At 40.6% G+C, this 24,186-nt stretch overlaps 1 protein-coding gene across 6 annotated transcripts in view; it reads left to right on the forward strand.

The window, feature by feature from the left end:
* MITF (melanogenesis associated transcription factor) overlaps nucleotides 1–24,186 on the forward strand; it is a 101,594-nt gene that overhangs the window by 63,809 nt on the left and 13,599 nt on the right. For 4 of the 6 annotated variants that reach the window (XM_021409339.1, XM_021409336.1, XM_021409337.1 and 1 more), the window contains exons 3-5: nucleotides 19,554–19,781; nucleotides 20,874–20,957; nucleotides 22,296–22,391. In XM_021409339.1, the coding sequence (XP_021265014.1) occupies nucleotides 19,554–19,781; nucleotides 20,874–20,957; nucleotides 22,296–22,391 (408 nt within the window). The remainder of the gene's footprint in view (nucleotides 1–19,553; nucleotides 19,782–20,873; nucleotides 20,958–22,295; nucleotides 22,392–24,186) is intronic. The other 2 variants (XM_021409338.1, XM_021409335.1) reach the window with 1 other exon arrangement.

The raw sequence follows: 24,186 nt of genomic DNA on the forward strand, positions 1-24,186 counted from the left end.
GTTTCCAAATTATGACACTGAAGTTATAATTTGGATCTAGCGGGTGTGTAGGTGATATGATGTCGTTTTCTGTTCGCAATACACTTGGTTAAATAATCCTATCTTCCGATAATTTCATCCTAATTCATCATGACATGAAATGTAGTTGTTTTTGTTTCCTTTTCTGAATCTCTGTGGAAGTTTATAGGAACGCTTTTACTTCCTGATGATACTTTATCGTTAAGGAAGGTGTGTCATGTCTTGAAGTTTTAGCAGTCGTTTATATTGTCCATTTTACTGCTACCTCTTTACATGAGAGAGAAGGGGAAGGACGTGAAGGATTCAGGCTTGAATACTTTGGGGTCTTTTGGGGTCCTAGAGGAAGCACCTGCCCCCATTTCTGCCATTTGGCAGTAGAGAGGACACCTCCTTGGTACTCTCCTTGGGCCCAGAAGGCAATGTGCTTGACCTCAGAGAGAGGAAAAACTTATGAATGTATGCTTACCTGGTTTGTAAATGGCAAGTAATGCCTTGCAACAAATGCCTTGTGGAAACAGATGATCGTGCACTGAAGTAGCGGTTGGGGAAATGTGAGCTACCTGGTGGAATAAAACAGCCTCTGGCTCCCTGTCACCTGCATTTACATAGGTAACAGGCAACACGAGCAAAATCATGTCCTCGTGTTCTCTTGCTGTGCACGAGAGAAGAGAGACTACTTTGCTGCTTGGCTCAGAAGTTGTGCCTAACAGTAAATGGGGATCTCCCTGGCGCCGATAGGCTGCTGGCCAGCTCTGCCTGGAGTGTGCCGTGCTGGTGACATCACTTCCCTGGAGCTGCTTTTTACACTTCAGTTGTTTTTAGCTGTAGACAAATTATCTGTACGAGCCTAACAGCATTTTTAATTAGATGGATAGGGAACTACATGTAGTAATTTTATTATCCAGATGGTCTGAGTTTAGTGACCTTAAAGAATGAGATAGTATAAAAAATGCCCTTTTTGTCTTTCAGAAATGTTAATCTGCAAGGCCATTTTCTTTGAGAGCACTTTTCGAGTGTTACTTCACAGGCAAATAACACCCCAAGTAGCAGGTGTTTTAAGTGGTTAGTTTTGGTGATTTTTATAGAACTTAAAATTATGTTAAAAGCCCTAACCAAACGGAAAAACCAACTTGTTGAATATCCTGTTTGTATTTTGTAATTACACAGTGTGACTTGCCCTGTCTCCCATATCTCCCAATATTAGGGGAATAGTACTTGCATGTCTGAGGATGGTAGTTTGGGATGACTAGCTTAAAAAGAAGCTGGAACTGTTGATGAGCTTGCGTTTTGTATTTTCAGGATGCTTAAGATGTCATCTAAAACAGCCCAGAAAGAAAGAGTAATACATATTAATCTGTGTCACATTGCATAGGAATCTCCACGTTACATAACGTGGTCATTATGTTCAAGGGTATATGAATAAATAGGATTTTATTTTCTTGAGTAATGACTTCTTATTGCATCATTTCTCTGCTAAGTAATGTAGCTTGGCAAGGTAGGAAATGACCGGTTGGAATTTAAATTTTGTGTTGCTTTGTAAAGCTTAATTATGAGATGACTAGGAATAGCTCTAATTCATTTGAAATAATATCTCTTCTAATGGCAGGAGGAGGGCTTGTTAGGGCTTTCAGTTGTCCTTCTTCAACACTGATGTTAGTTTCACTGGCATAAAGACTAATTTGTCCTTAAGCGCCTTCCTCATCCATCTTCTAGTGGACCTCAACTAGTGGTTGAGGACTGATGCTGTCACAAGAGGTTCTTTGCTTCTGCTCTGCTTCTGGTCTTCTTTTTTGATATCACAGAACTGTTTTTTCACCTATGGACCTAGCAGCTGACACTTCCATATGGGGAGCGCCTACTGCTGCTGAGTTCTGCTGATGGTAGCTTTAATGCTCCCTTCTCACCCGTTCCCCGTCCCCTTTCCCTGTGAGCAGCTTGTTCTCAAATGAGTGATCTGCCTATCGAGTCACTGGTGGCATACAATGATGTTTGTAATATGCTGGATACTTTGGACGTTTATCTGTCACAGAGGACCCTGCTTAGGATTCCTCCTGACTTGCTGCCTAGGTGGGTTTCTTCATGATGGATCTTAACTGCTCCTTTGGTGCTAAAAATACAGCTCTTTACTGCTGTGTGTTGTCATTGTGGCTTGTTTTCCTTAAACATCTTTTTTTTTTTTTTTTTTAAATAGTAGAACCAGACACTTTGTTGTGTTTCTGTTCTTGCTTTATCATTCCAAGAGTGTTTGCCCATTGTAGGGTAGTGTTTGCAGGCTGACCAGCAGGAGTCCATTCATCTTTCCTAGTGCCATCCCTGCAATCACTGTAGTTCATGTTATCTTTTGCCTTACAGCAGCTTTTCCAGAGCCAGCAGGAGCCCAGTGGTGCAGGAGGCCACTTTGGCCTCTTGCTTAACCCACGTGGCATTGTTCATTCAGACTTTAAATGCACCACCACGATAAGCTCTTTGCATCAGACACCCTGTATTTCTTTGTATTTGAAATGCCAAGCATGCCTTCTGAGTGATGTTAATGATTATGGATGTCTATCAGAAAATACCTCCTCCTCATCTTTTTGCTGTGTGCTCTGTTGCAAACGGTGACCCATGGTGTTCATGTAGTCCTGCTTACCAGGGAAGGCTGGGCAGTTGGAAATAGTATTCCTTGTATAGAAGTACCATGAAACTCTGTTGTATAGCAGACCTATCTTACAGTTCTGAAGAACAGGAACAATGGGATGTCAAGATAAGTGCGTGGTAGCATCTGCTACAGTAAATGTGTTTGTGGAAATGCTTATCTGATTCCAAGTTAATTTAATCGAACCTGACAATAGGAGATAGTGGTGTGTGCCAGTATGTTAAATGGGTAAGGCTTGTATTTGCAATTGTAACTTAGAGAAGTGATTTTCCAGAGCAAACCTTGGTGAACTACAGATACAGTGTAGCAGAGCCACTGAGCATAGCTGAAGCCTGCAGCGAATTCTTCATTAGGAGAAACTAGCTTTAAACTACAGGAGCTCCTAAGCCTGCCTTGCCTTCTAAGCCTTCACGTAAGTAGAAGCATCTCTTGGGCCTTCAGTCTTTTACTTGCTCAGTGAGTTGTAAGATACTCCAGATTAAGAATTGGTGCTAATGTCTGTAGTTTGGACAAGATGTAAAATGTAAAGTCTTTCTTAATACAGAGGTTCTTAGGTGTTAAACAGGCGTGGAATTCAAGAGACAGTCTTATTCTGTGTGCAAGTAGCTGATTATTTACTGCTAGTGCAAAACACTGCTTTCAGCCATAATCCCAAATGTCCTTTTCCTATGTGTGTATATCTGCATGTTGCAAAGCTCAAGAGAGAAATGCTGCTGCTGAGTACAAATATCTGATGTTTCCATTTTGGCCCTTCAGTTCTGTCCACTGTGGCATAAAGTACAGCTCTCAAAGCTGAGGGGCAAGGCATGCTGCTGGAGGGTTTGGGTGTTTTCTGGGGAAATAGTGCTGTGAGCAGAGCAAGGAGCTGCAAAGCTGCTGCTCCTCTTAGAGCTGGTGCCTCGCACACAGCGTATTCCAACAAGGCAGTGTGCTGTTGTGGGGATTTAGTTGGCACTCTGCATGGGCGTGCTGAAGGACCAGATCTACCTGGTAGCTTGAAATAACACTTTTGACAAAGGTGAAGCATGATAACATCTCCAAAGGTAAGGGGAACTTGCCAAGTTGGTTCTGTTACTGCTTCCAAGTTTTCTTTCTGCCATGTTTTCTGATGTCTGAGTTACCAGACTTTGGGAAAACTGAGGCTCATGATGTGTCAGGGGCTGCTTCAGAACTGCAGAAGATGAGTTATCTTCCCAAAGTTTTGTAGGTGCTTATAGCTGTGACTGTTAGAAGCACGGAGGAGTTTCTGCAGCCCACCAGGTAACAGGTTTTAGCAGGCCGTGTTATGTACTTTTTCAGCCAAGGTTACTTAAAAAACCCATCTTACTACACTGTTCTGGTTGAGCCAAGATCATGCAAAGGGGCAGTGCTGCTCAGTGCAGTTGTGCTTGTTGCCTCCATGGTGTCCTTGGGCAGAAAGCAGTGCCCAGAGCCCCCGCGGAGCTGGAGGATGGGGAGAGTCATGTGGAGGTCTGGGGAGGCCTCTGTTGACAGCTTTGATAGACGTTAAATGTTAAAATGTGAAAACTTAGATCTGCTTAAAGTAATCTTTAGGCATTATGTATACTCACAAATATTTCAGTTCTTCAGCTAGTTTGGCAGCATTATTCTCCGAGACGCTGAACCTGTATAGTGAATGAATTGAAAGTGACAGGCTAGAGACATTCCTGCCATTCAGGAGAGGCTTAAGGAATTTCTTATTGGCTAAATTACAAATATGTAGCGTTTTGCCCAGCACTGCATGGCAATTTCAACCTGCCTGACCGTGACAAGATTAGCGCTTTTCCTCCCCCTCCCCAGCAGTAATATTAAGGAAAAAAAAAATAGATTAAGAAGTACCAGGCAGAGATGCAAAAGCTTGAAAGAGCAGAAACCAGCCTTACCTTGAATGATTCTGTCTGTCATTGGATTGGTTCCTTAATTAGCCCCATGTCCTTTAACCTCTTGAGAAATAAGTAAGGGATAAATTTTGGGGATAAAGACAAAGACGTCCAGAGATTTACCACACACTGCTAGGTAATTCATCAAGGAATGTTGGTAATTAGCCCTGCCTCTTTCCTTTCTGGCTCATTTAATAAAACTAGTTGATTTAAAATAATGCCTGCTGGTTCATTATCAACTACTTTAAGAGCTGAGTTATGAACTTGAAACAAAACCCAGCATTGTGTTGTCTATAAAGGACCTGGCAAGCGTATTTTGCTTTTTAAAAACAAAATAATTCTGTTCCTCCCTCCCTCCCCCCAGATTATTAAATATTACTTTGCATTTGGATTACCATTTGGCTTTTAGGGTGTATTTGTTTCTAATGGCTACTACTGAGAGACAGAGAGGAGAAAAACATTCCAAGATCTTGAAGAGGAACACGTCAGTTTGTGTTAAGAAAGCATGGCCTGATGGAATTCAGCTGAAGACTGACTTTACAATAGTAGTAGGCCAGCTGAAGAAATGGGTAGTTGCTTTAACCCTTTATACCCCTGAGACAGGTGCCAGGTTCACGACTTGTTCTTAAACCAAAAGAATCAGTTTTAGTAATGCATCTCTATGCTGCTTGTGGTGGGAATTGTCCTCGAAATGAGGACAGAAGATATCTGGTTTGTGTTTCCTTATAATTCTGCATGAACATTTTCCTTAAGTTTAAAAATCCTATACAAAGTTTATTTCTTCTTTGTAGGTAGAAAGGACATGACTCAAAAAAAGCTAAATGAGAGGGTCAAACTAGAACTAGATCAACAGGCTGCTGTCTTGGTGTTTTTCTGGGAGAAGAGCTCTGTACAGCAGCGTCCACTTTGGATTTCTTACATCATCAGTTGCTAGCCAGTGGATCTGGTTAGGTCTGTCTGTCTGACTTACAGTAACAATGATTTAATTTTTTAAGTCTTCCTTTAATAATTAATGTCAGGCTAGGATTGCAACACTTCTGAAACTGCTGTGGGCCAGAGGAAAAGTAGACTGTGGTAGCATTCTGCTTAGATGTTGAATCTTGGGCTTGGCAGGTCTTGAATCCTCTAGGAGACCTTTGAACCTTTTATAATAGTACTTTTGGGTGCAGAATTGGATATAGTGTTTTAGTGCAAATAAAGAAAAACGTCTTCCTTGCTCATTTTCCATGCATTCCCTGTGCTGATGCTTGTTCTTGGGGAGCTTGTGTCCTAGGACTTTTCATTGTGACCCAGTAGAACAGACTACCTCATTTTACACTCTTGGCAGATTGTTAAATTAAATAATGTGGTGGCCTTTGTAGAATCATTACCCTATGATTCCTTTGTCCTCGGCAATTCTTTTGTCGCCGACTACAAGATTATCTTGTTGCTTGTGAGCGTGTGGGGAGAGTTGGCTTGTTGGGATAGCAGCTCAGCCCTGCAGGCTAGTAGCACCTCCACTGGGTGCTAGTTCCACACTAACCTATTTTTTTGAGACTTGTTAATATACAGCTGTAGTTTAATCAGCTTAGACCCGTATGCAATTTTTCAAGCTTGTAATGATGCGGAGCATGAAATAGAGTGTCTTATAAATGAAATAAAATCCTATTTAATACCAGTGTTTTAGAATGTATAAGCCAAATTAATAGTTCAGGTGTCCAACACCATACCCGTATCCTTTCAGTATATTGGAACAATATTTGTATTGTGGACCTCTGTTGTTTAGTGTCCTTGCCTTGCCTAATTATCAGTAGGCTGTGATGTTTCAGTTCTTTGAAAACTCTAGGATAATGTTAATTTAGGCAATTTTTTTTCTTTTGAACTGGACCTCGAGCAGCATGCGTTTCAGCATCGATGTTACAGCAAGTAAACTAGTACATGAAAAGCTCTAAGCAGTGCAGAACGCTTTCAAGTGTCATTCATTGCATTGCACTTTCATAATCTCTCAGCAGATGGCATTGCAGTTTCCAAGAGTGTCTATTGGGAGAGCTTTCAGATGCCTGTAAAGTTGCCTTTCTTGTCTGTTCCGTTCTCTGATGAAGGATAATAGTCAAGTGACAGCCACTGGCTTTCACGCGTTATTCTGCTCATGATGTTTGTATCACTGTATTTTGTTTCCACCAACTAATGTCTCAGAGGTGCCTTTAAGCTGTTAATTGATTGAATGTGGAAAGTCTGTGAAAGTCTGCTAGTGGCATCCCACTGAAGCACAAAACCTGTTCAGCAAGTACAGCTTAAATGCTTAGGGGAGAAAAAAGCGAAGATGATAAATCTGGAGCGCACCTTCCACTGAACATTTCCTGTCCTCAGAGCTGTGCATGACACATTTATATTGCATTGAATTATTCTCCTCTTTCCCGCTTTGTGCTGCAAATCCTGTTGTGTTTTGATTTTTTTTTTTTGTAGGCAATGTTAGTGTTAAGTTTCTTTAGCTGGTTTGGGGCTTCAATATTGAATTGTGTATACTTAGTGGTACTGTGTCGCACTTGTCTGGCTTCCAGTGCGCGTAATCATTTTCATTGCTTTGCTTCTGTCATTGTTGTAGTAAAACCTCTTTTTCTTCCCACCTACCTGCTAACTTCCAGCTCTTTCTGGTGTCAGATTTCTTTGTTTCTGCTTTTTCCTCAATGCTGGATGCATGCCTTTCATTTCTAGTTGCATTTGGCAAGCATGTTGTGATAGCCTGTACATATGCGTTGCTGCTTGCTTTCCATTCCTTCTACGCACAACATTCCTTTTGCAAGGTGAATAGAAAATCATCTAAAAGAACATATAATAACTTTCTGGGAAAATGGTAGTAAATATTTTGGTGTTCAACAATTAATGTGGCTTATCTAACGGCTTCTGGGTTGTATGTTTTCAGGCATCTCATTGACTGAAAGCTCTGGCTTCTGACAACAGAATTCTTGTTCTTGACTTGATGGGAATCGGCATCATATCTCAAAATGAACACATGGACATCAGCAGGAATGCGTTCTATGCGCTTAAAACCCCACTGTGTTTCAAAGAGCAATTTTTCTGTCTTGGGGCGATGTAAGTCTTGTATCTATCCATCTGTCATCTCCTTGTGAACAATGACATAGGCATATCTGCTCACCAAAAGGCGCCATAGGGCACGAGAGTGTGACAGACTGCTGAGCTGTGGCAGCTTGGGAGGGGGAGCTACATGGCCATTGCTAGAACAGGCTTTGGATCTCAGAAGCTGCTGAGCACCTGAGCATCTTTAAAATACACAAGTTCCTTGCTGTAATCTCTAGAAAATCCTCACATCGAGTTTCAGGCTATTTTTCCCTCTCTAACACTGACTTCTTTTTCTTCTTCCTAGTTATACTGAAAGGCCTTCCACTAAATTACTATATTAAAATACACTTGTAATGACAGTAGAATGATTTCTATTCTTAATTCAAATCAGAAATGAATTGTGAATTTGGAAGGCAGTTTGTACATCAAGATGGGTGAATCAAAGCTTTTATTTAAGACTTCCTTCCTAAAAATCACCTGGAAATTCCTGGTTGAAACAACCAAAACGTTATGGTTTTTTAGGAAGCAAGTGGTTGATGGTTGATTAGGAAGCAAGTTTCCTTTTCAGAGAAAAAGATAAACAGGCAACTAGTGGAAATCCTCTTTTTCAAAACTGGTGGAGCAGAGCTTCTCTTATTGCTGCTACAGCCTCGTGCAAACTGGGGCTGTTTTGTTGAAGCTGCATAGTACTCTATCATTATGCAAAGTTGGTTCTTCTCTCATTAAATAGAAATTCTTAGAAGTGAGCCTTAAGTTTAAAAAAAAAAAAAGCAGCAATCATCTTTATTATCATAACTTGTTAATTGAAAGATCTTCATTTGAGCAGTCTAGTACTATTTTACTATTTAACTGACTATTGTATGGAGTTTGGGCCTCTTGGAACCCATTTGATATCCATATAGACATGACACAAATCTTTAAAAAAAAATACACTGTAAAAGGACTTTAGGAATACTTGTAGCTTTGTTTCAAATGACCCCAGTGAAACTTAATGTCTTTTCCCCAACCTGCTAAATTCTATTCTCATAATAAATAGTACTTTCCAGAAAAAAAAAAAAAAGCATCTGGCTTAAGTTTGAAGTAGTATCGAATCCTGCAAGTTTAGTGCAAGCTAACAACGTTGTGCTTCCTAGCTCCCACTGAAATGACAGTCTTCTGAAATAACACGATAGGCTGGGTCTCAAAGAAACAGTTTGTTCAGGGAACGAGTAAAATGACCTTGAATGAGTCAGCAGTTATGTGCAGCAATTGTAAGCTCTCTAAAAGGAAATGAATTGTGGCCCACAAGCACCATTCGTTGTGCAGCAGTTAATGGGCTCCTTTCACATGAAAGTTCATGTATTCCTTAAGGGTTCAGCCCTGTATGGTTTGTTGTGTAAAAGGAAAAATAGTATTTAATCACGCTACTGCGGCTTTTCAAAAGAGTTTATGCTTTTCTGATGTACATTGGCTTTTGGAGGGTAGAAGAGTGGTGCCATCTGCTCTAGAGTGTTCCTCGCTAAACAAGTGGTCGCTCTGTGCTAAGTGCCATTTCCTATGGGATTGCTGCTCAGAATTGCTTTCTACTTTTCCCAGGGGTGTTTGATGTAAGTAATGGGGAAAACTCTTCCAGCCAAGGCTTCTGTCTGAGCCCAGGCTGCTCACAGGACTTGCCCTTAGAAAGCCTTTCTCTCTGAGCTTCCACCTTCTCCAGGAATTGCTGTTAATTCCTCTTATCTGCATTGACTGAAGCTGGTCGGACAAGTTTAGCAGACTGCCACGACTGAACCCATCGTGATCACTCAGTGTGATGCAAGCACAGCATCTAGATTCTTGCTTTGGATGCAGTGTGTGCCAGGGAGTAGGGGCAGATAACTATTAGAGAACCATGGCTAATCTAGCACTGCATTTTATTCTCTAGTAACTGCAATTCCAGACAATGTGTTTCAGCTAACTATTGCTTCCAGCTGTCTGTAAGCAATAGGCACCAGCTGGGGTAAGGCAGAATTAGCAGCCCTTGGTGTGAGCAGCAACCTGCTTTTGCAGTAAATTCCCCATTGTCCCTGCTTACCAGAAGTTTGTTTTTATTGATGAATACTAATTATGTTTGTGTCAGAGGAAATTAAACAAGGAGCCCTCCTGCTCTCCAGCCAGGACTGGGAGTTCAGCCTGCGAGACTAGTCTAGAGCCAGTCTGACACGAATGTCTTTGCAATGCATGTGGTATCCTGAGCCATTTCCCTTTTGGAGTGCTGTGTCTTGCACCGCATTGCAAATGTGCATCAAGCTGTGGGGTCCTGGGCATTGGCTGTGAGTAGATCTGCTGGTGTCCAACCCCGCTGCTAGCTGTTGTGGATGTGCTGGCATCTGCTCTGGTTCCTAGTGCCCTTTAGTTTTTCTCTGTTCAAACTTTCATTTAAAAGAAACACAGTTCAGTGTGAGCTTATTTGCATTTTTAAAGCATTAAGTTCTCTAAAACTATTCTATCTTATAAAGTAGTGATATGCTAAAATGTGTTTATACTTAAGATATAAAAAGAGGTAAGGAAAGTGGGGAGTGAGAGAGAGAGTTAGCATGTAGTTGATCTGCATCTAATCTCTAATTATATCCATCTAACTGTCCAGTGCCTGCTTGCCTTCCTCTGGGTTATGTTTCCTTTCTGCCTCTTGGGCGGCTAAAACTTGTTGTTATCCATCAGCAGTGAAAGGTATTTTGTGAAGTACATGCAACGTTACCTGTATTTTCCAGTGGCTGAAAGTGATGTGTATATTTTTCATGTAAACATGGCTTGACTGGAAGATGCTGTCTCTATTTCCCCTTGAGAACATAGTTCCGCTCTTGTAATAGCGTTTCAAGGGTTAAATTAGTGTGGGTCAAGTGTGGTTTAAAACAGGATTCTTTTGAGACCAAGCCTGGAGGCCCTGGATGTCTCTCTCAAGAGACATTTTGATCTTCTGACAAAACCAGTACTTCTGAATTTCTTGGCAATCCTCATTTGCAGCTAACCTTTGGAGAACTATCCTGATAGCACACACCCGGCTTTGTATCTCATGAATGTGCCTCTCCTGGTGAGCCCTTGACTTGAGCTTTTTTTTTTTTTTTTGAAGTTCAGATGAAACCATTGAAAAGAGTTTTCTGTAAACCACTTGGGAAGGTGGAATTTGTGGTGCTGCATTATAAAATCAGATGCATGTCCTGTAAAGAGTCCTAACCCTGGCACCAGCAGGACTCTGCAGTAGGGCATCGAGATTCTGCAGACCCTTGCAAGGCTGAAAAGGCTGCTGCTCTCGTAGGGCATGTCTCTGTGCTGGGAATGCAGAAGTTTTGGGCATCTTTTTAATATGACATCCTTTCCACTGTCTTTAAGTATTCCTGTAGGGAATGTGCTTGTGCAACATCTGTTGAAGTAATGCTTCCGACTGCAGTTTTTCGTTATGGCTGGCTAAGCAGGGCTAATGACAGCTAGCTGAATTTTTGTCAAAAGATTTCACCTGTTCCGCTGATTGTGCTGCACGTTCTCCTTCCTTTGGCCTGAGCAAGGGTCACTTCTGTGGACAAGAGCTTCTCATTTCACAGTGCAACTAATTATTTATCTTCCATATGTGAAATAACACGAGGAGAAGAGATTTCAACAGTTCATCTCTGCAAGACATGGAAAGGCAGGTGTGGGGAAGGTTACAAAAGTGGCTGAGCGGCTGGATGTTGTTTATGTCACTATAAAATAGATCATGATGATGATGATCTCTTACGTATGTAGGACCTGAGATCTTTAAAGGGCTGAAATGTTGCTGTCCTTCTTTATTGAGTGAGCCTTTGCTAGTCTTTTTTTCTTCCTGGGAGCCAGAAGATAACTACAGTCTGGCTGTTACAGGAATAATTTCATGGAGTGTAGAGGTGAGGTCATGCAACATAATGGCTATTTGCCGTAAATACATCTTTGTGATACAAAAGTATAACGGCAGTATTCCTTTAGCTAAGAATGAACAAAACCCCCACATTTCACTGTGGTTTAAAATTAGAGTGCAATAAACATACTTAATTTCTTACTTTTGTTACCTTTAATCTCTTGTGCCTACTGTGATGGCAGCTCTAACACCTTCTCTGTGAGTGAGATGTCAGGAAATAAAATGTGTAATATTGCTTAATGGAAGCGTCAGGGACACAAGCGCTCTGCTCCTTTGGAAAAAATAATGCTGATGGTGCAGGTTTTCAGTTTTGATGCTGTATGGCATCAACTTGGCTGGCTGGGTTAATTTTCCTCTAGAGCAGTGCCTTGCTTCTTGGTAAGGCCTGCTCACACCTTTGTGGCTTGCCAAAGTAGCAGAAAAATCCCAATTCCGGTATTTAGCAGAATGCTTCAGATCGTTGCCAGCTGAGTTTGCATGAAGGTGACTTGGATTGTCTTACATTACTGAGCGTGATGATTGAGCGCTCTGAGCTACTGAAACTGTTTTATTACAACCCAGTAGATTTTAATACAGCCATAAATAACATCACACCTCGTTGAGCAGAAGGATAAAAATCAAGCAGTTCAGTGGTAAGCCAGCTTGCGTTTCCTTCACTTAAATGAAGTCAGCGTTTTCTTTTTATAATTTTAAGCTATTTCCTATGATCATATTAGTAGTGTGAATAAAATGGATGCATTTAAGCTGCTTTATTCTTTGACTTATTCAAGCCTTCCATATTGGGGCTGACTTGAAACATCGTAGGCTGTAGGCAAAGTTTCATAGAGCCCAGCAAATTCTTTCTAATTCTTTATTAACTGTGACATGTAGAATCTCAGGGCAGTTTATCAAATAAAACCATTTTGAATTAACAAAATCTTCATTCTCTTGCTAAGTTTTTCTCATGGCACTGTGTATCTGTCATAAAGCAGATAGCCTCAGAACAAGCGTGTTCCAAAACAAGTGTTCTTTGTGCTGTAGCAGTGTGGTGCTAAGCGATTAGTTAAAAGAAGTGTTCCTTTCAGAATTACTATGACTTTTCTTTTTGGACACTCCTTTACAAGTTTCAGTAGGAAGGTTTTTCAGATAATGGTATAGGCCAGACACTGCATGCACTGTGCGATGTTTGTTACCTTCAGCATTCTGTTTTCAAATGTTGATCATGATTGGTGGCGTGTTCTTGATATGTGCTTTGTAGGTGGCCTTGAGAGCATGTTGCCAGTCTCTGAAATTGTGTCAGCAGTGAGTGTAGCAGTGCTTCACCTAGATCATTTTCAGATATGTGTGCAACAAGTGGAGATCTCCTGATGTGCAGCGTGTCCCCAGAGCAGGTTTTTCCTCTTGAATATAATAAACAGAGTTTTATCTGAGCTTACAAATAACTTCTGTTCGAAAAAAGTGGAAGATAAAAGTATGATTTTCCTTGTGGCTTCTGACTCTTAAATAAGTTTTGATCCAGTGCTGTCTTTACATCTCCCTCCCTATCCTCAATTCTTTTGCTGAATGTTGAAATTCTGCAAGTAAATACTTCAGTAGCCTGTGGGCAGTATTCTGAACACCACTTCATTCTTAGACACTAGATTTGTGGATTTGTAAGACCTTTAAATCAAGCACGTTCCTTTTTAACCTCAAAGAGCTGAAGATAATGTTCCTCAATCTGGAAGGTTATCTTGGCTCAAAACTGCATCTCATAGGCTATAAAACTGAGCAACTTTTCACAAACATTATAGTGAACTCATAAGACCAGTGTTGAGGATATGAAGTTTTCAAACATTATGAAAGCAATGTTTGTTTTGTATTTTTTTTTTTTGTTATCATATACTGTTTGAGCAAAACAACCTGTTTTAGCTTCAGTTTTACCTGTGAAAAGTCAGCGTTGCACGACACAGATTAAGTCACATCCATGCAGGGACTAGGTAGATTTATTGGATAATATTTGTCACGTTTACAGCCAATCAACCTTAGCAGAACAGGGCCTGTAGGGCAGTGCTTCTTCTCACCTATGGAAGATGACTCCTCAGAGCATTTTGGGATTTGAAACTGATGTTCTTCCTTTTGTATACCTTAAATGCATGCAGTCTCACCAATGGGTTTTAGAAATCCATCCAGGATCTCTGAGTTGTTTGTACGTACAAATGTTGATAGCTTTAAGTTATATTCTCCTTAGCAGTGTCTTGACAAACCAGAGGGGTCACGATTCTGCATTTCTCCCCTGCCATGAGAAGTGCAGTAGAATTAAGTCATGTAAAGACTTGCAGTGAACCAGAGACCTGGGAGTGCGCTGCTGGGATGTGCAGGTTTAGCAGGGGTTACTGAGGACTGGAAGGGAGATGGAGTCAGTAACTCTAGTGCCATGTAACTTGATAGTCTTGCTCAGATTCTAAATATGTGACTGCAGATCAAAGCTAGCACTAGCTAGAACTGTGCTTGGCAAGCTTAGGAAGAAGATAAGGTTAGACAAACGTTTTAACGTCTGTGAAGTGACTCTTTCAAGTCAATAGCGAACTGTGTTAGTGGTCCAGATAAATCTTCTGTTAGTTCTGCTGTTCTAAGGGTGAATGATATTGTTTTGGCTATGAAAGGCTTTCCAAGGTAAGCTAGGAACAGAGGTGGTTTCAGTCTGTACTGGCTTTGGGGCAAAAGAAACGTCTAGTTCTATGGTTCTGCTTCCTCATGATCTAATGTCCTACAGGACTTGCAAGAGAACTTACAGAGCAGCTTTGTGTCTATCCCCTTGTACAGGGGAGTCTGCTCACTGCTCACATTAGGGTGCGAAAATCTCAAAGCCTCTAGTGCAGGTGAGAAGGAGGAGGGCAGAAATGGATGTAGATTTGAAGTGCTCAAATTGCATTATTTTTTTTTTTTTTACCTTGGCAGTAATTCAAGCTTGCTTTTCAAATGCAGTCTTGTGGCTGATACTGTTTTCTGTTAGTCAAGAAGTATTTACACTCTGGAGAACCTGGTGTATGTGAAACATAATGATGCCTGCCATTTGATAGAGTCAATTATTTGTCTATCCTGAAGCGTAAAATGGTTTTTGATTCCCTATTAGTAAAAGATATAAAGTAAAAATGTATGGCATGTACGTCAGGAAGTAGGCAGCAGAAATGTTTGTTTCCTATCAGAAAACTGTCACCGTTCAAAGGATGAGATTCTGTCTGAAGGCCACACTTGTGAAATGGCAGCTCGCATGTCACTAACCTGCAGATTACATCAATTCCTGTTGTCTTAGGCAGATTAGTTAACCTCTCTTTAATTTCTTTAGATACTGCTGTCATGTGCTTCTATATCCACAGCACAGTTTTTAAATACTAATCCACAAAAACTTTGTTCTTTTCGTCTGCTTCCATGTCTTTCCCTTGGAGGAAAATGTCACGTTACACAGAGGAATTTTTGGTGATGGGCAAAACAACGCCCAGTTCATTCTGGACAATGTGCCTTTTCATTTTTATAACTGTGCGTTAGAAGATGTCTACTGGATGCACTTAGATGGCAATCATACTGCTAGATCTTAAATAGCTTTTTTTTGTACCTGCCTAGGGTTTTCATGGTCAGAAGGGTGTTGTTTTTTTTTTTGAATGATTTAAGTAGCCAGAAGGTTTTATTAAGCATTAATTGATGTCATTTCTTTGTATCAACTGCATCCTAAGATAAAATACTCTTTTTGCCTGTCATTCCCCAGATAATAGAAGTAACTTGTCAGGTTTCTTTTCTTCTTGGGCTTTTTGGTCTGTGTTCTTCTAGTCACTGTACCTGGGTTATAGACTGAAAGAAAGGGAGCAAATATTCTCTAAAAAAAAGATGGAGGGAAGAGTAGAACAGCAGCCTGATAAGTTATTAAATAAGCCTATCTGTTTCTGAGTTCTCAGTGACCCTACGGGGAATAATGTGTACTGCAATACAATCAATGATGTTTTGATTATATTTCAAGTGAGGTAGCTGCTTCATCTTGGAGGAGTGGTAAGGTTTCAGAAAGCAAGAGGGCTGAACTTCTGATGTGAAGCTAATTTAGAATGCTGATGTCCTTATGGGGGAAGAAGTGAAGTTGTTGCTTAATATTTGGATGATGCATGTGGGAAGATGTCTTTGAGTTAAATGATTGTCTTGCTGGTTATTTGAATTTTGGAGCTGAATAGTGTAAGAGTTCTTCCTGGTATTTCGGTGAAACCCATGATCAATATTTTAATGAAATAATTGAGGTTGTATATGGTATGTAAGATTTCCAGGCACAGCAGATCAATCAGTGGTGGATATGGCTTGCAGAATATTGAACCTGTATTACAAAACTTAAGGAGAATAAAGGCTTTCAAAGACGGGAAGTAATGATACTGCACTACAAGAAAACCCACACAAATGGTTACTTATGTTTAAGACTAATTTGCCAGCTGCACAAAATTAAGTTAACTAGGTACACATGCTTTGGCAGTAAAATTAAGTCATCTTAATGCAAGAGGCACTGATTATTCTTCTCTTGTTGTTCTCCTCAGTCTTTTTCTCATGTGAAGCGGTAGGCACCTGTTGGTACAGCTTTCTGTTTTTATGCATGGTGCTAGAAAAGAGTTTGCTGCTGTTGGGTTTTGTTATCTCCAAATGTGATGGGTCAAAACAGCTTTAAAAAGTAACTTTGGAGGGCTGGCCCAGCATGTTGAGCTGGCTTTCTGGTGCAGTGGGCCTAGCTGAAGCCTGTAGCTCTTCCAAAACACGCCGCTGGATGTGGTTTTAGATCATTTTTCGTTGTGTACCGTTAATTGTTAAACGACGCAGAGTTTTAACCTTTTTTAAAAATCCCATGACATTTAGCTATCTAAGCAACAAAAAGTTCTATTGAAGGGAGAAAATTAACCAAAAAGTATTTTATTTGCAATTATTAACTGAAAGTCCTAAGGCAATTTACTTGAAACAAATGGTCTTTTAATTAAAAAAAAAAATAAAATAAAAAAAAGTGGGGATGAGGGGAAAAATTCTTCCTCTCACTTGGTTATCTGTCTCCTCTAAATCTCCGCTATGTTCCTGTGCCCACGCCTGTCTCTACGTAAATGAACCATTAAGTGGTTTGTCTTTGCTCTCACAGAAAGGTTCAGTGGTGTTTTTGATGAAGGATCTTCTTATGTGTGTGATTCAGGCAACTCAGATGTGCTCCTTCCCAGCTTGTGGGGCACCAGGGAGATGTAGGGCAGCCTGGAGCTGTCGGCATCCCGGCAAATTACTGGGAGTCTCTTGCAGATGTATCTCACCAGCTGAGGGCTGGGCATCTGCAGCTTTGCTTCTTAATTTTTGTTTTGGGTTTTAACCATCTGCTTTTTGCTAAGAAATGGGTGTTGTGTCCTAGTTCAAATTGGCAAGGCCTGAACTTTCTTGAAACAGTTCTGCTGGATGAGGTAGGCCCAAACGTCTAGGTCTCAGTGCAGGCCTGGCTGGGTGCTCTTTGGCACAGGGACTGAGGGCGGTGGGTCGTGTTATCTGCCACCAGAACAAGGGAGATGAAAGGTGGAGAAGAGCAAGAGGTGATGGAGGAAGGCCTGGGGAACGGCCTGCTAAAGGAAAAAGATGCAATCTTGTGTTGGTGGAGATCTGGATCTTGGAATGTTTCTGGTCCCTCTCCTGGGAGCATGAGCAGTGTAGACAGGTTTTGTTCTGTATTGTCACCCTGATGAGGGGAGAGCACGAGTGGTGTCTGATGCTGGTGGAGGAAAAGGACTCTGCAAATGCAGTCAGATGAGCAGGGCCCATTGTCAAAATAATACATTCTAAGATAAGAGTTACAGAAATTAACTCATTTACTGGAACTTATTTTTCACTTTATCTACTCAGAAGATGAAAAATAGATTTATCTGGGTAGCATAACTCTTACTGCTGGTGACAGGAAAATTGATTGTGTCGCTGGGGACCAACAAAGCAAGTGCTGTACTTATCACAGCAGACTTATGTATTGTGTTGCGTTGCGATTTAGTGCAACAAATCAGATTAAGCTCTCTAGAAACGCTATCTTGAGTATGCTTCTATGTGCAGCAGTCTTTGCAAATAACTCAAGCAGAGCAACTTCAGATGCGTGTGCTTTAGCACAGCACTTCTGTCAGGTGGAAAGGATAAGGAAGGGCTGGAAGGTGCTGGGTCTGGACTCAGTGACCCTCAGTGATCCTTATGGGTCCCTTCCAACACAGGGTATTCTATGATTGTGCAGTAGAGGGACAGTGTGGATGAAGGTATATCTGGGACATGCATCAACCCATTGTCAGCTGTTCCTAAACTGGGAAGCCTCTTCCAGCTGTATGCTAAGATGGAGTCAAGACGGAGGATGAGGGATGCTCAAGAAGTGACTTGGCACCTTGAAATCTTCCTGCTGAGCTGCAGGTCCTGTGTGAAGCTGAGTGATGGGCGGCCATGGCTCCAGGCTGAGGATAGGGCTGTGCTGCCCCACAGCTTTGCCCAGTGCGCCCCATGGCTGGTGCGTGTGTGGTTGGCTCGTGGGGTTTGTTCGGTTGTTTCCTACTCCATACTTAAAAACTTTTAACCTTAGTGCTAAAGAAAAATACCATTGTCTATTAGTATGACTGGAACGAAAGATGAATTGTGAGTTAGCCTTGAGCGAACTGTCAATCTGACTTTGATAGCCCATCACTTAAAAGGTCCTTTTATGTTTATGAAAAAGCATGACGTCAAAGCCAGGGGAAAAAATACCAATACTTAGGGCTAAACTTGCATGGCTCCAAGAAGAGCCCTTGTGAACTGTTTGTTTCTCTACATGCGTAGCTAATTAGCGTAGGTTACTATAAGTCTGGGCAGTGGCATTCAAGTGCTTCTGGTTGGGGGCAGCTTTTTCATGGTGCTTCCATGCGTGAGTCTCTGACTGGAGTAGCATAAAGGAAAGGATACTGCAGTCACTTCACTCACAGCCTTATAAGTATTATGCTGGAAATGCTTGAGTATAATCATTATCAGGTGAGTTGTTATTTGCAGTCTTACTTTAAAACCTGTTGCTAAGAAGGCTTAAATATACAGGAAATCCTCTGGTGTCTAGTATGCTTTATTTAATTTCTTCCATATAAATGAATGGGAAACGTACATGGTCGGTTGTAAAGGCAATAAAAGTCACTTCAATAGAACTCTTCAAAACAAAAAACTTTTTGGAGTATTATTATATTTCAGTTTTTCTACCTTTTGATAAAGGCATTAATGATAAAAGAAACGTGAAAGTGTTTCCAAGATAGGGTGAAATTTTTGCATGAAAAATAGAAGACCTTTCTTCTCTTGCTTAAGATGAATGAGAATAGTTCAGTGTGATATATTTTTTCATATTTTATATTGGTAAATATATCTAAGTACTAGAAAGCTTATATTGAATTCAAAAATAGCTGTTGCTGAGGGACAGTGCTTGATTTGACCTGAGACGCTTCTTTACTTGCATTGTATTTGCATAATGTATTGTTAAACAGGCTGTCTTATTTGTATCTGATTTAGGCCATATATCTGAGATATAAGTAAGCTGGAGGCAAAAAGGTGGCATATTCTTCTTTCCAAATAATGCATTTGATATCTAAAAAAAAAAATAATGTAAACTAAATCATGTAATTTGTTCTTTAGTTCAAATCTGATAAGATACAGCAATTGATATAGTTTGGTTTTAGTTGGTGGCTATCAACAAGTAAAGCAAGTCCTGCTGTGCTACTTATTTCTCTGTATTTGTGTAAAAATGGAGTGTCGCGTATCTGAAAATCTCTACAGAGAAGTGCCCATTCTGGAGTATCTGTGTAAACTGAAAAGCCCAAGCATGGATTTTAAGTGATAAATTTTGTTATGTAGGAGAATAATTGGAACTTGTTTGTTTACCATTAAGTCAGTTATTGAAACATATCTCATAAACACATTCCTTGCCACTGAATGTGAATTAGTGCAGCCCTGAGTTCCTTGGAACGGCACAGGTTTGTACTTTGAGTCGAATGCTGCTGGGCTGGTGCATGTCACAAACATACAGCCCAGCTTGGTTCCACATGTAATTATGCTGTAAAACAATAAAGCTCTCTTAACTCTTGTCGTACAGGTGCAGACTCACCTTGAGAATCCAACCAAGTACCATATTCAGCAAGCCCAGCGGCAGCAGGTAAAGCAGTACCTCTCTACCACTCTAGCAAATAAACATGCCAACCAAGCCCTGAGCTTGCCATGTCCAAACCAGCCCGGTGATCATGTCATGCCACCTGGAACTGGAAGCAGTGCACCCAACAGTCCAATGGCTATGCTCACACTTAACTCCAACTGTGAAAAAGAGGTAATGTGCTCTCCTTGTGTATATTTTTCACTGAAATGGAATTGCGTTCTGCCTTCTTTCTGTTTCAGGCTGTATTTGCTCATCGTTAAGTTGTTACGTTTGGCTCATTTTCTGAACTCTTCCCTTTGAAAATGCAGTTACTACTTTTCTGTCTCCCCGATGAATGTATTTGTATAAAACATTTGGGCAGAAAAACTGTCTAACTTCCTTTTCTGTGAACTATTTTTATCTAGTTTATGCTTATTAAAACTTCAGTGTTTTTCTTCTTGCTTGCTTGTTGCACGCAGTGAATAAAATTGACCTTTGGAGAGTACAAAGCAGTTTTGTAAGCTGTAGCTTTCTGGAATAATATTATTTATGGCTCATTCAGTATAGAAAGAGCAAAGAGCATAACAAATAATAACTGAAAAATGCAGATTTTTTTTTGTGGGAATTTTTTTAGGTTTTTAGAAATGTTTGCAGTAAAACCTGAGCGAGTCTCTTGTTTAGCTGGAATGCCAGATGATCTCAGCTAACACATCCTGAGATGTTACTGATTTGCTGTTTCGATGCTCTGTGCTGCAAATATAAGACTCCTCTAGCCTACGCATCGAAGTCATTCTCCGTATTAATCTTTGCTGGCAAAACCTTAGGTGGATGTTATGTGTGCTCAGGTGCAGAAGGGGGATAATGTGAAAGATAACAGCAATTACAAGAATCATGTTAATAATTTTGCATCTTGGCAAACGAGAGAATTGTAGAGCTGCCCTTGTCCCTTCATGCCAGAGTTTTAATACAGATGTGCTCTGCGCTAAAGTAACTTTATCCAACTTTGAAAAACAGTTATTACAAAATTGTTTTCACAAATGCAAGACAATTTACTTGTGCTCCATAGCTTCAGAAGAAGCAAAAATCAAAGTTCCATCCTATCATCTCGGTTGTACCCAAATATTTTTTTTTTCTCAAGTTATTTACAGCTTTGCTTTACTGTGTCATCAGGCCCATGTGTGCATGATACCATTTAAATTGTGCTCTTTTTGGGACTGAGACTGTGCCATGAACTCAGATCCATGCTTTGCGTTTTTTCTTTTTTTTTCCTTTTTATTTCTGCAGGGATTTTATAAATTTGAAGAGCAAAGCAGGGTCGAGAGTGAGTGCCCGGCTCTGAATACCCACTCACGAGCATCATGCATGCAGGTACTGGATGACACAGGTCTTGGAGCACTGAACACTGATGAGAACATTTATTTGAAGTGAAGACAAATACTAAACTTGCCCAGTAATGTCTTTAAGAAGTTGAATGTAAAACAATTTTTTAAAAAAAAGCATTCTTAAATTATACATCTGCTGTGTCCTTGCATATTAGCATCAACAACCTGAAAAAGCTTAACGCTTTTCTATAACAGTAGAGCTGCAATGGAATAACAGTATCAAGTGTGCTTTAGGATCAACTGCATGTATGTGTTGCTGTCCTATTATTTTCGAAGACCCCATTTCTATGCAATTGAGGGGGGAGAAGACGCAAACAGCTTTAATCAATCCATGAAAAGTTGTCCTTTCTTTACTTATTTTTTTATAATTATTTTGAGCGGAATGGTTTTTATTCTAGCTACAAGACTTCAGACAGGGGCTGTGCATATTGATTGTTTTCTTGTCCTCACTTCCAGCCAGTGTTATTCATTCTGACCATACCTTCTTGAGCTGATTTGAAAAATCCCCTAAACTAGTATTTTGGTCATCAGTTTTACTTTTTTTTTTTTTTTTTTTACTGTCACTTAAGCTCCTTTTTCTGTAGTGAGAAAAAAGAAATAGGCAATCTGCAAGACAACTCAGAGCATCTAAGTGGGTGCTTGGAGGACAGTGTTCCTCCTGACTGTGCAGGGTCTTGCAGAAGAGTCTTCCAGAAGATTGCTTGCACCACCTAGAATCATCACTGAGCTGCTCTTGGATGGTGCTGCCTGGGAAGGGTGTATTAGGGAATAGGTCAAACAGACTCCACTGTTGAAGGGCAGCCTTTCACCAGCAAACCCTGGCTTTGTTTCCTTCCTCCCCTGCAGATACTGAGGGCTCAAGCATTGCTGTCGGTACATGGGTTTTAACCCCACACTTTGGCTGAGACTGAGGGTGGGCAGGCAGAGCTGGAGCCCTGTGTTTGGTGATGGGAAAGTGTCAGGACTTGTGCAAAATCAGGGAAGAGTGTTTCATGCTCTGTATGACTCATGGGCAGCAATATTCTGTGCTGTTCCTGGTAGGAACAGCTTGTATAATAATCTAGTAACTGCTGATCGGAGACATGAGTTAGATCATGAAGCCTCAAGCTTTGTCGTGGTCTGGCTCCCTGGCTGAGTAGTGGGATTGGATTTGGAGTATGGCAGAGTGGCAGAAACCTCCTCTCGCTTTGTCTCAAACTGCAGAGAACCAGCATGTTGCTGAAGCACTTTCTTAGACCTTTGTATCTTGTTGGTTAACGATTTTGTAAGTTTTATTGTTTTTGTATAACTTTTATTTTTTCATTGTTCCCTTTTACTGCTGCAGATGGATGATGTGATTGATGACATAATTAGTCTGGAATCAAGTTACAATGAAGAAATCCTTGGCTTGATGGACCCAGCCTTGCAAATGGCAAATACGGTACAATGGTCCTTTCCTTTTGCTTTCCCTGTTAAGCTTAACTAGGCTGCTCCTGAAGAGACTGCAAAACTAGTGTAACTTTTTTCCTCCAAGCAATTAAGTAGTAGTTATGGTGGCATCCTGTGGCAGTGTAATGAGGTTTTCTTTGTTTTAACATACACAGTTGCAATGAAAAACATGAGTTTAAAAATGCAGGCTGGAGTCAGGAAGAAGGAATACAAAGGACAATTTTGTTTTTCTTATTTTGAATTCAAGTTAGTGAGAAGATTGTAGCAGTGGAGTGAATTGAACTAACAGAAATAAGCTTATACCCTCTGATGTTAATGGATATGTTAATGGACAGCAAAGCTGACTTCAGAAAGCCTAGAAGGAGCCTCTAGTGCCCCAGGTTTCCCTGTCTTGCTATGTGCAAGTAAGAAATTGAATGCTACACTTAAGCATGTTTTAGCATCCCTGTCCAAAGCTGCTGTCATGGAACTGTGAAGCTTCAAGATCATATCCTTAGCATAGCGTGATTCCAAATGGAGAGAAGTCCCTCATTAGATGACAACAAAGATGGTACAAAATTTAAACAGAAAAAGAACGATCAACAAAAAAAAAAACGTAAAATACTCCTCAAAATAAACCAAAGGTGATGGAATGAAACTTAAAAATTGAACGGGGGGGAGGAAGGGGCATAGGAAGCGTGGGACGAAAGGCAAGAGCACTGAGATGCAAAGGTTGGTGAGCAAGGGAGGGTGGTGTGTTACTCCGAGTTGCCATTTCTGTTTGCTGTTTCACATTGCTGCGAGCATTAACATAATCGTACTTTTGGCATAATCTTATTTTGATCTTTTGTGGTGGGTAGCTCTAGTAAATTTCTTGCCTTAGGCTTAAGTGCTGTTAGATCTGTCTGAGTAGATGTCTGCCAGTGCTGGCGTCTGGTTCTTTTTCATCTAGTGCCAAAATTTACAGCTTACCACATAGCATCAATTTAGCAGCACAGGTTTATGTTTGCTGACAGTACTTGTCTGATGTCATGTAGCCTAGTGCCGTGCTCCCACAGATTCCCACAGCCCTCTTGGAGGCGTGGGACATGCTGCAGGAAATGGCCCACTAGCCTCCCTCATTAAGCAGTGCCCTTTGAGTAAACTGAGAAATAACTGCTGTGTCCTACTGGAAAGAAGAACTTTAATTTAAGATGACTTCAAAAGAGCATAAGTCCAGGCATTTGAGAGGAAAACTTAAAAACCCATGAAAAGGAAAAATTTTCAAGATACTCGTTATTTTCTCTAAGGGTTTGAGTTTGTCTGAAGTCCTTTCACTGAAATTCCCCTGGATTGGGACCCATTAAATTAGAGGAGACTTGGGCTTGTTTGTGTTTCTCTTCCTTTCTCATTTTACAGGGACTTTAGCAGTGGTTCTTTGCTTCCAAAATAACACGTAACAGCATTCAGTGCAAGGAGCCCATGTAGTCAGTATTTCAGGTAGTTCTGTGTCTTTCCTTCTTGCTGCATGACAACAAACATTATTAAGGCTTCCAGATCCATGTTTGCTTTGTTTTTTTTACCAGTCTACATGCAAGCTTGCTATCAGATTTCCTCTCTTCTGTTGCTAACCTTTTCATTCTTAGGAGAGGTGCCAGTCCGTTTAAAAGAAGTTAAAGTGACTTCTAAACTTGAACCGTGCAAGTTGTTTGAATTAGGTAGGATGCTTTTGAATTAGCTAGTGGAAAGCCCATTATGCTTTCCACTTAAATGAAGTAGTCTTTCAGAAATTGATGATGTGGTGTGGATGTAAAGAAAGGATATGTATT

This window comes from Numida meleagris, chromosome 11, assembly GCF_002078875.1.
Source record: "Numida meleagris isolate 19003 breed g44 Domestic line chromosome 11, NumMel1.0, whole genome shotgun sequence".
NCBI lineage: Eukaryota > Metazoa > Chordata > Aves > Galliformes > Numididae > Numida > Numida meleagris.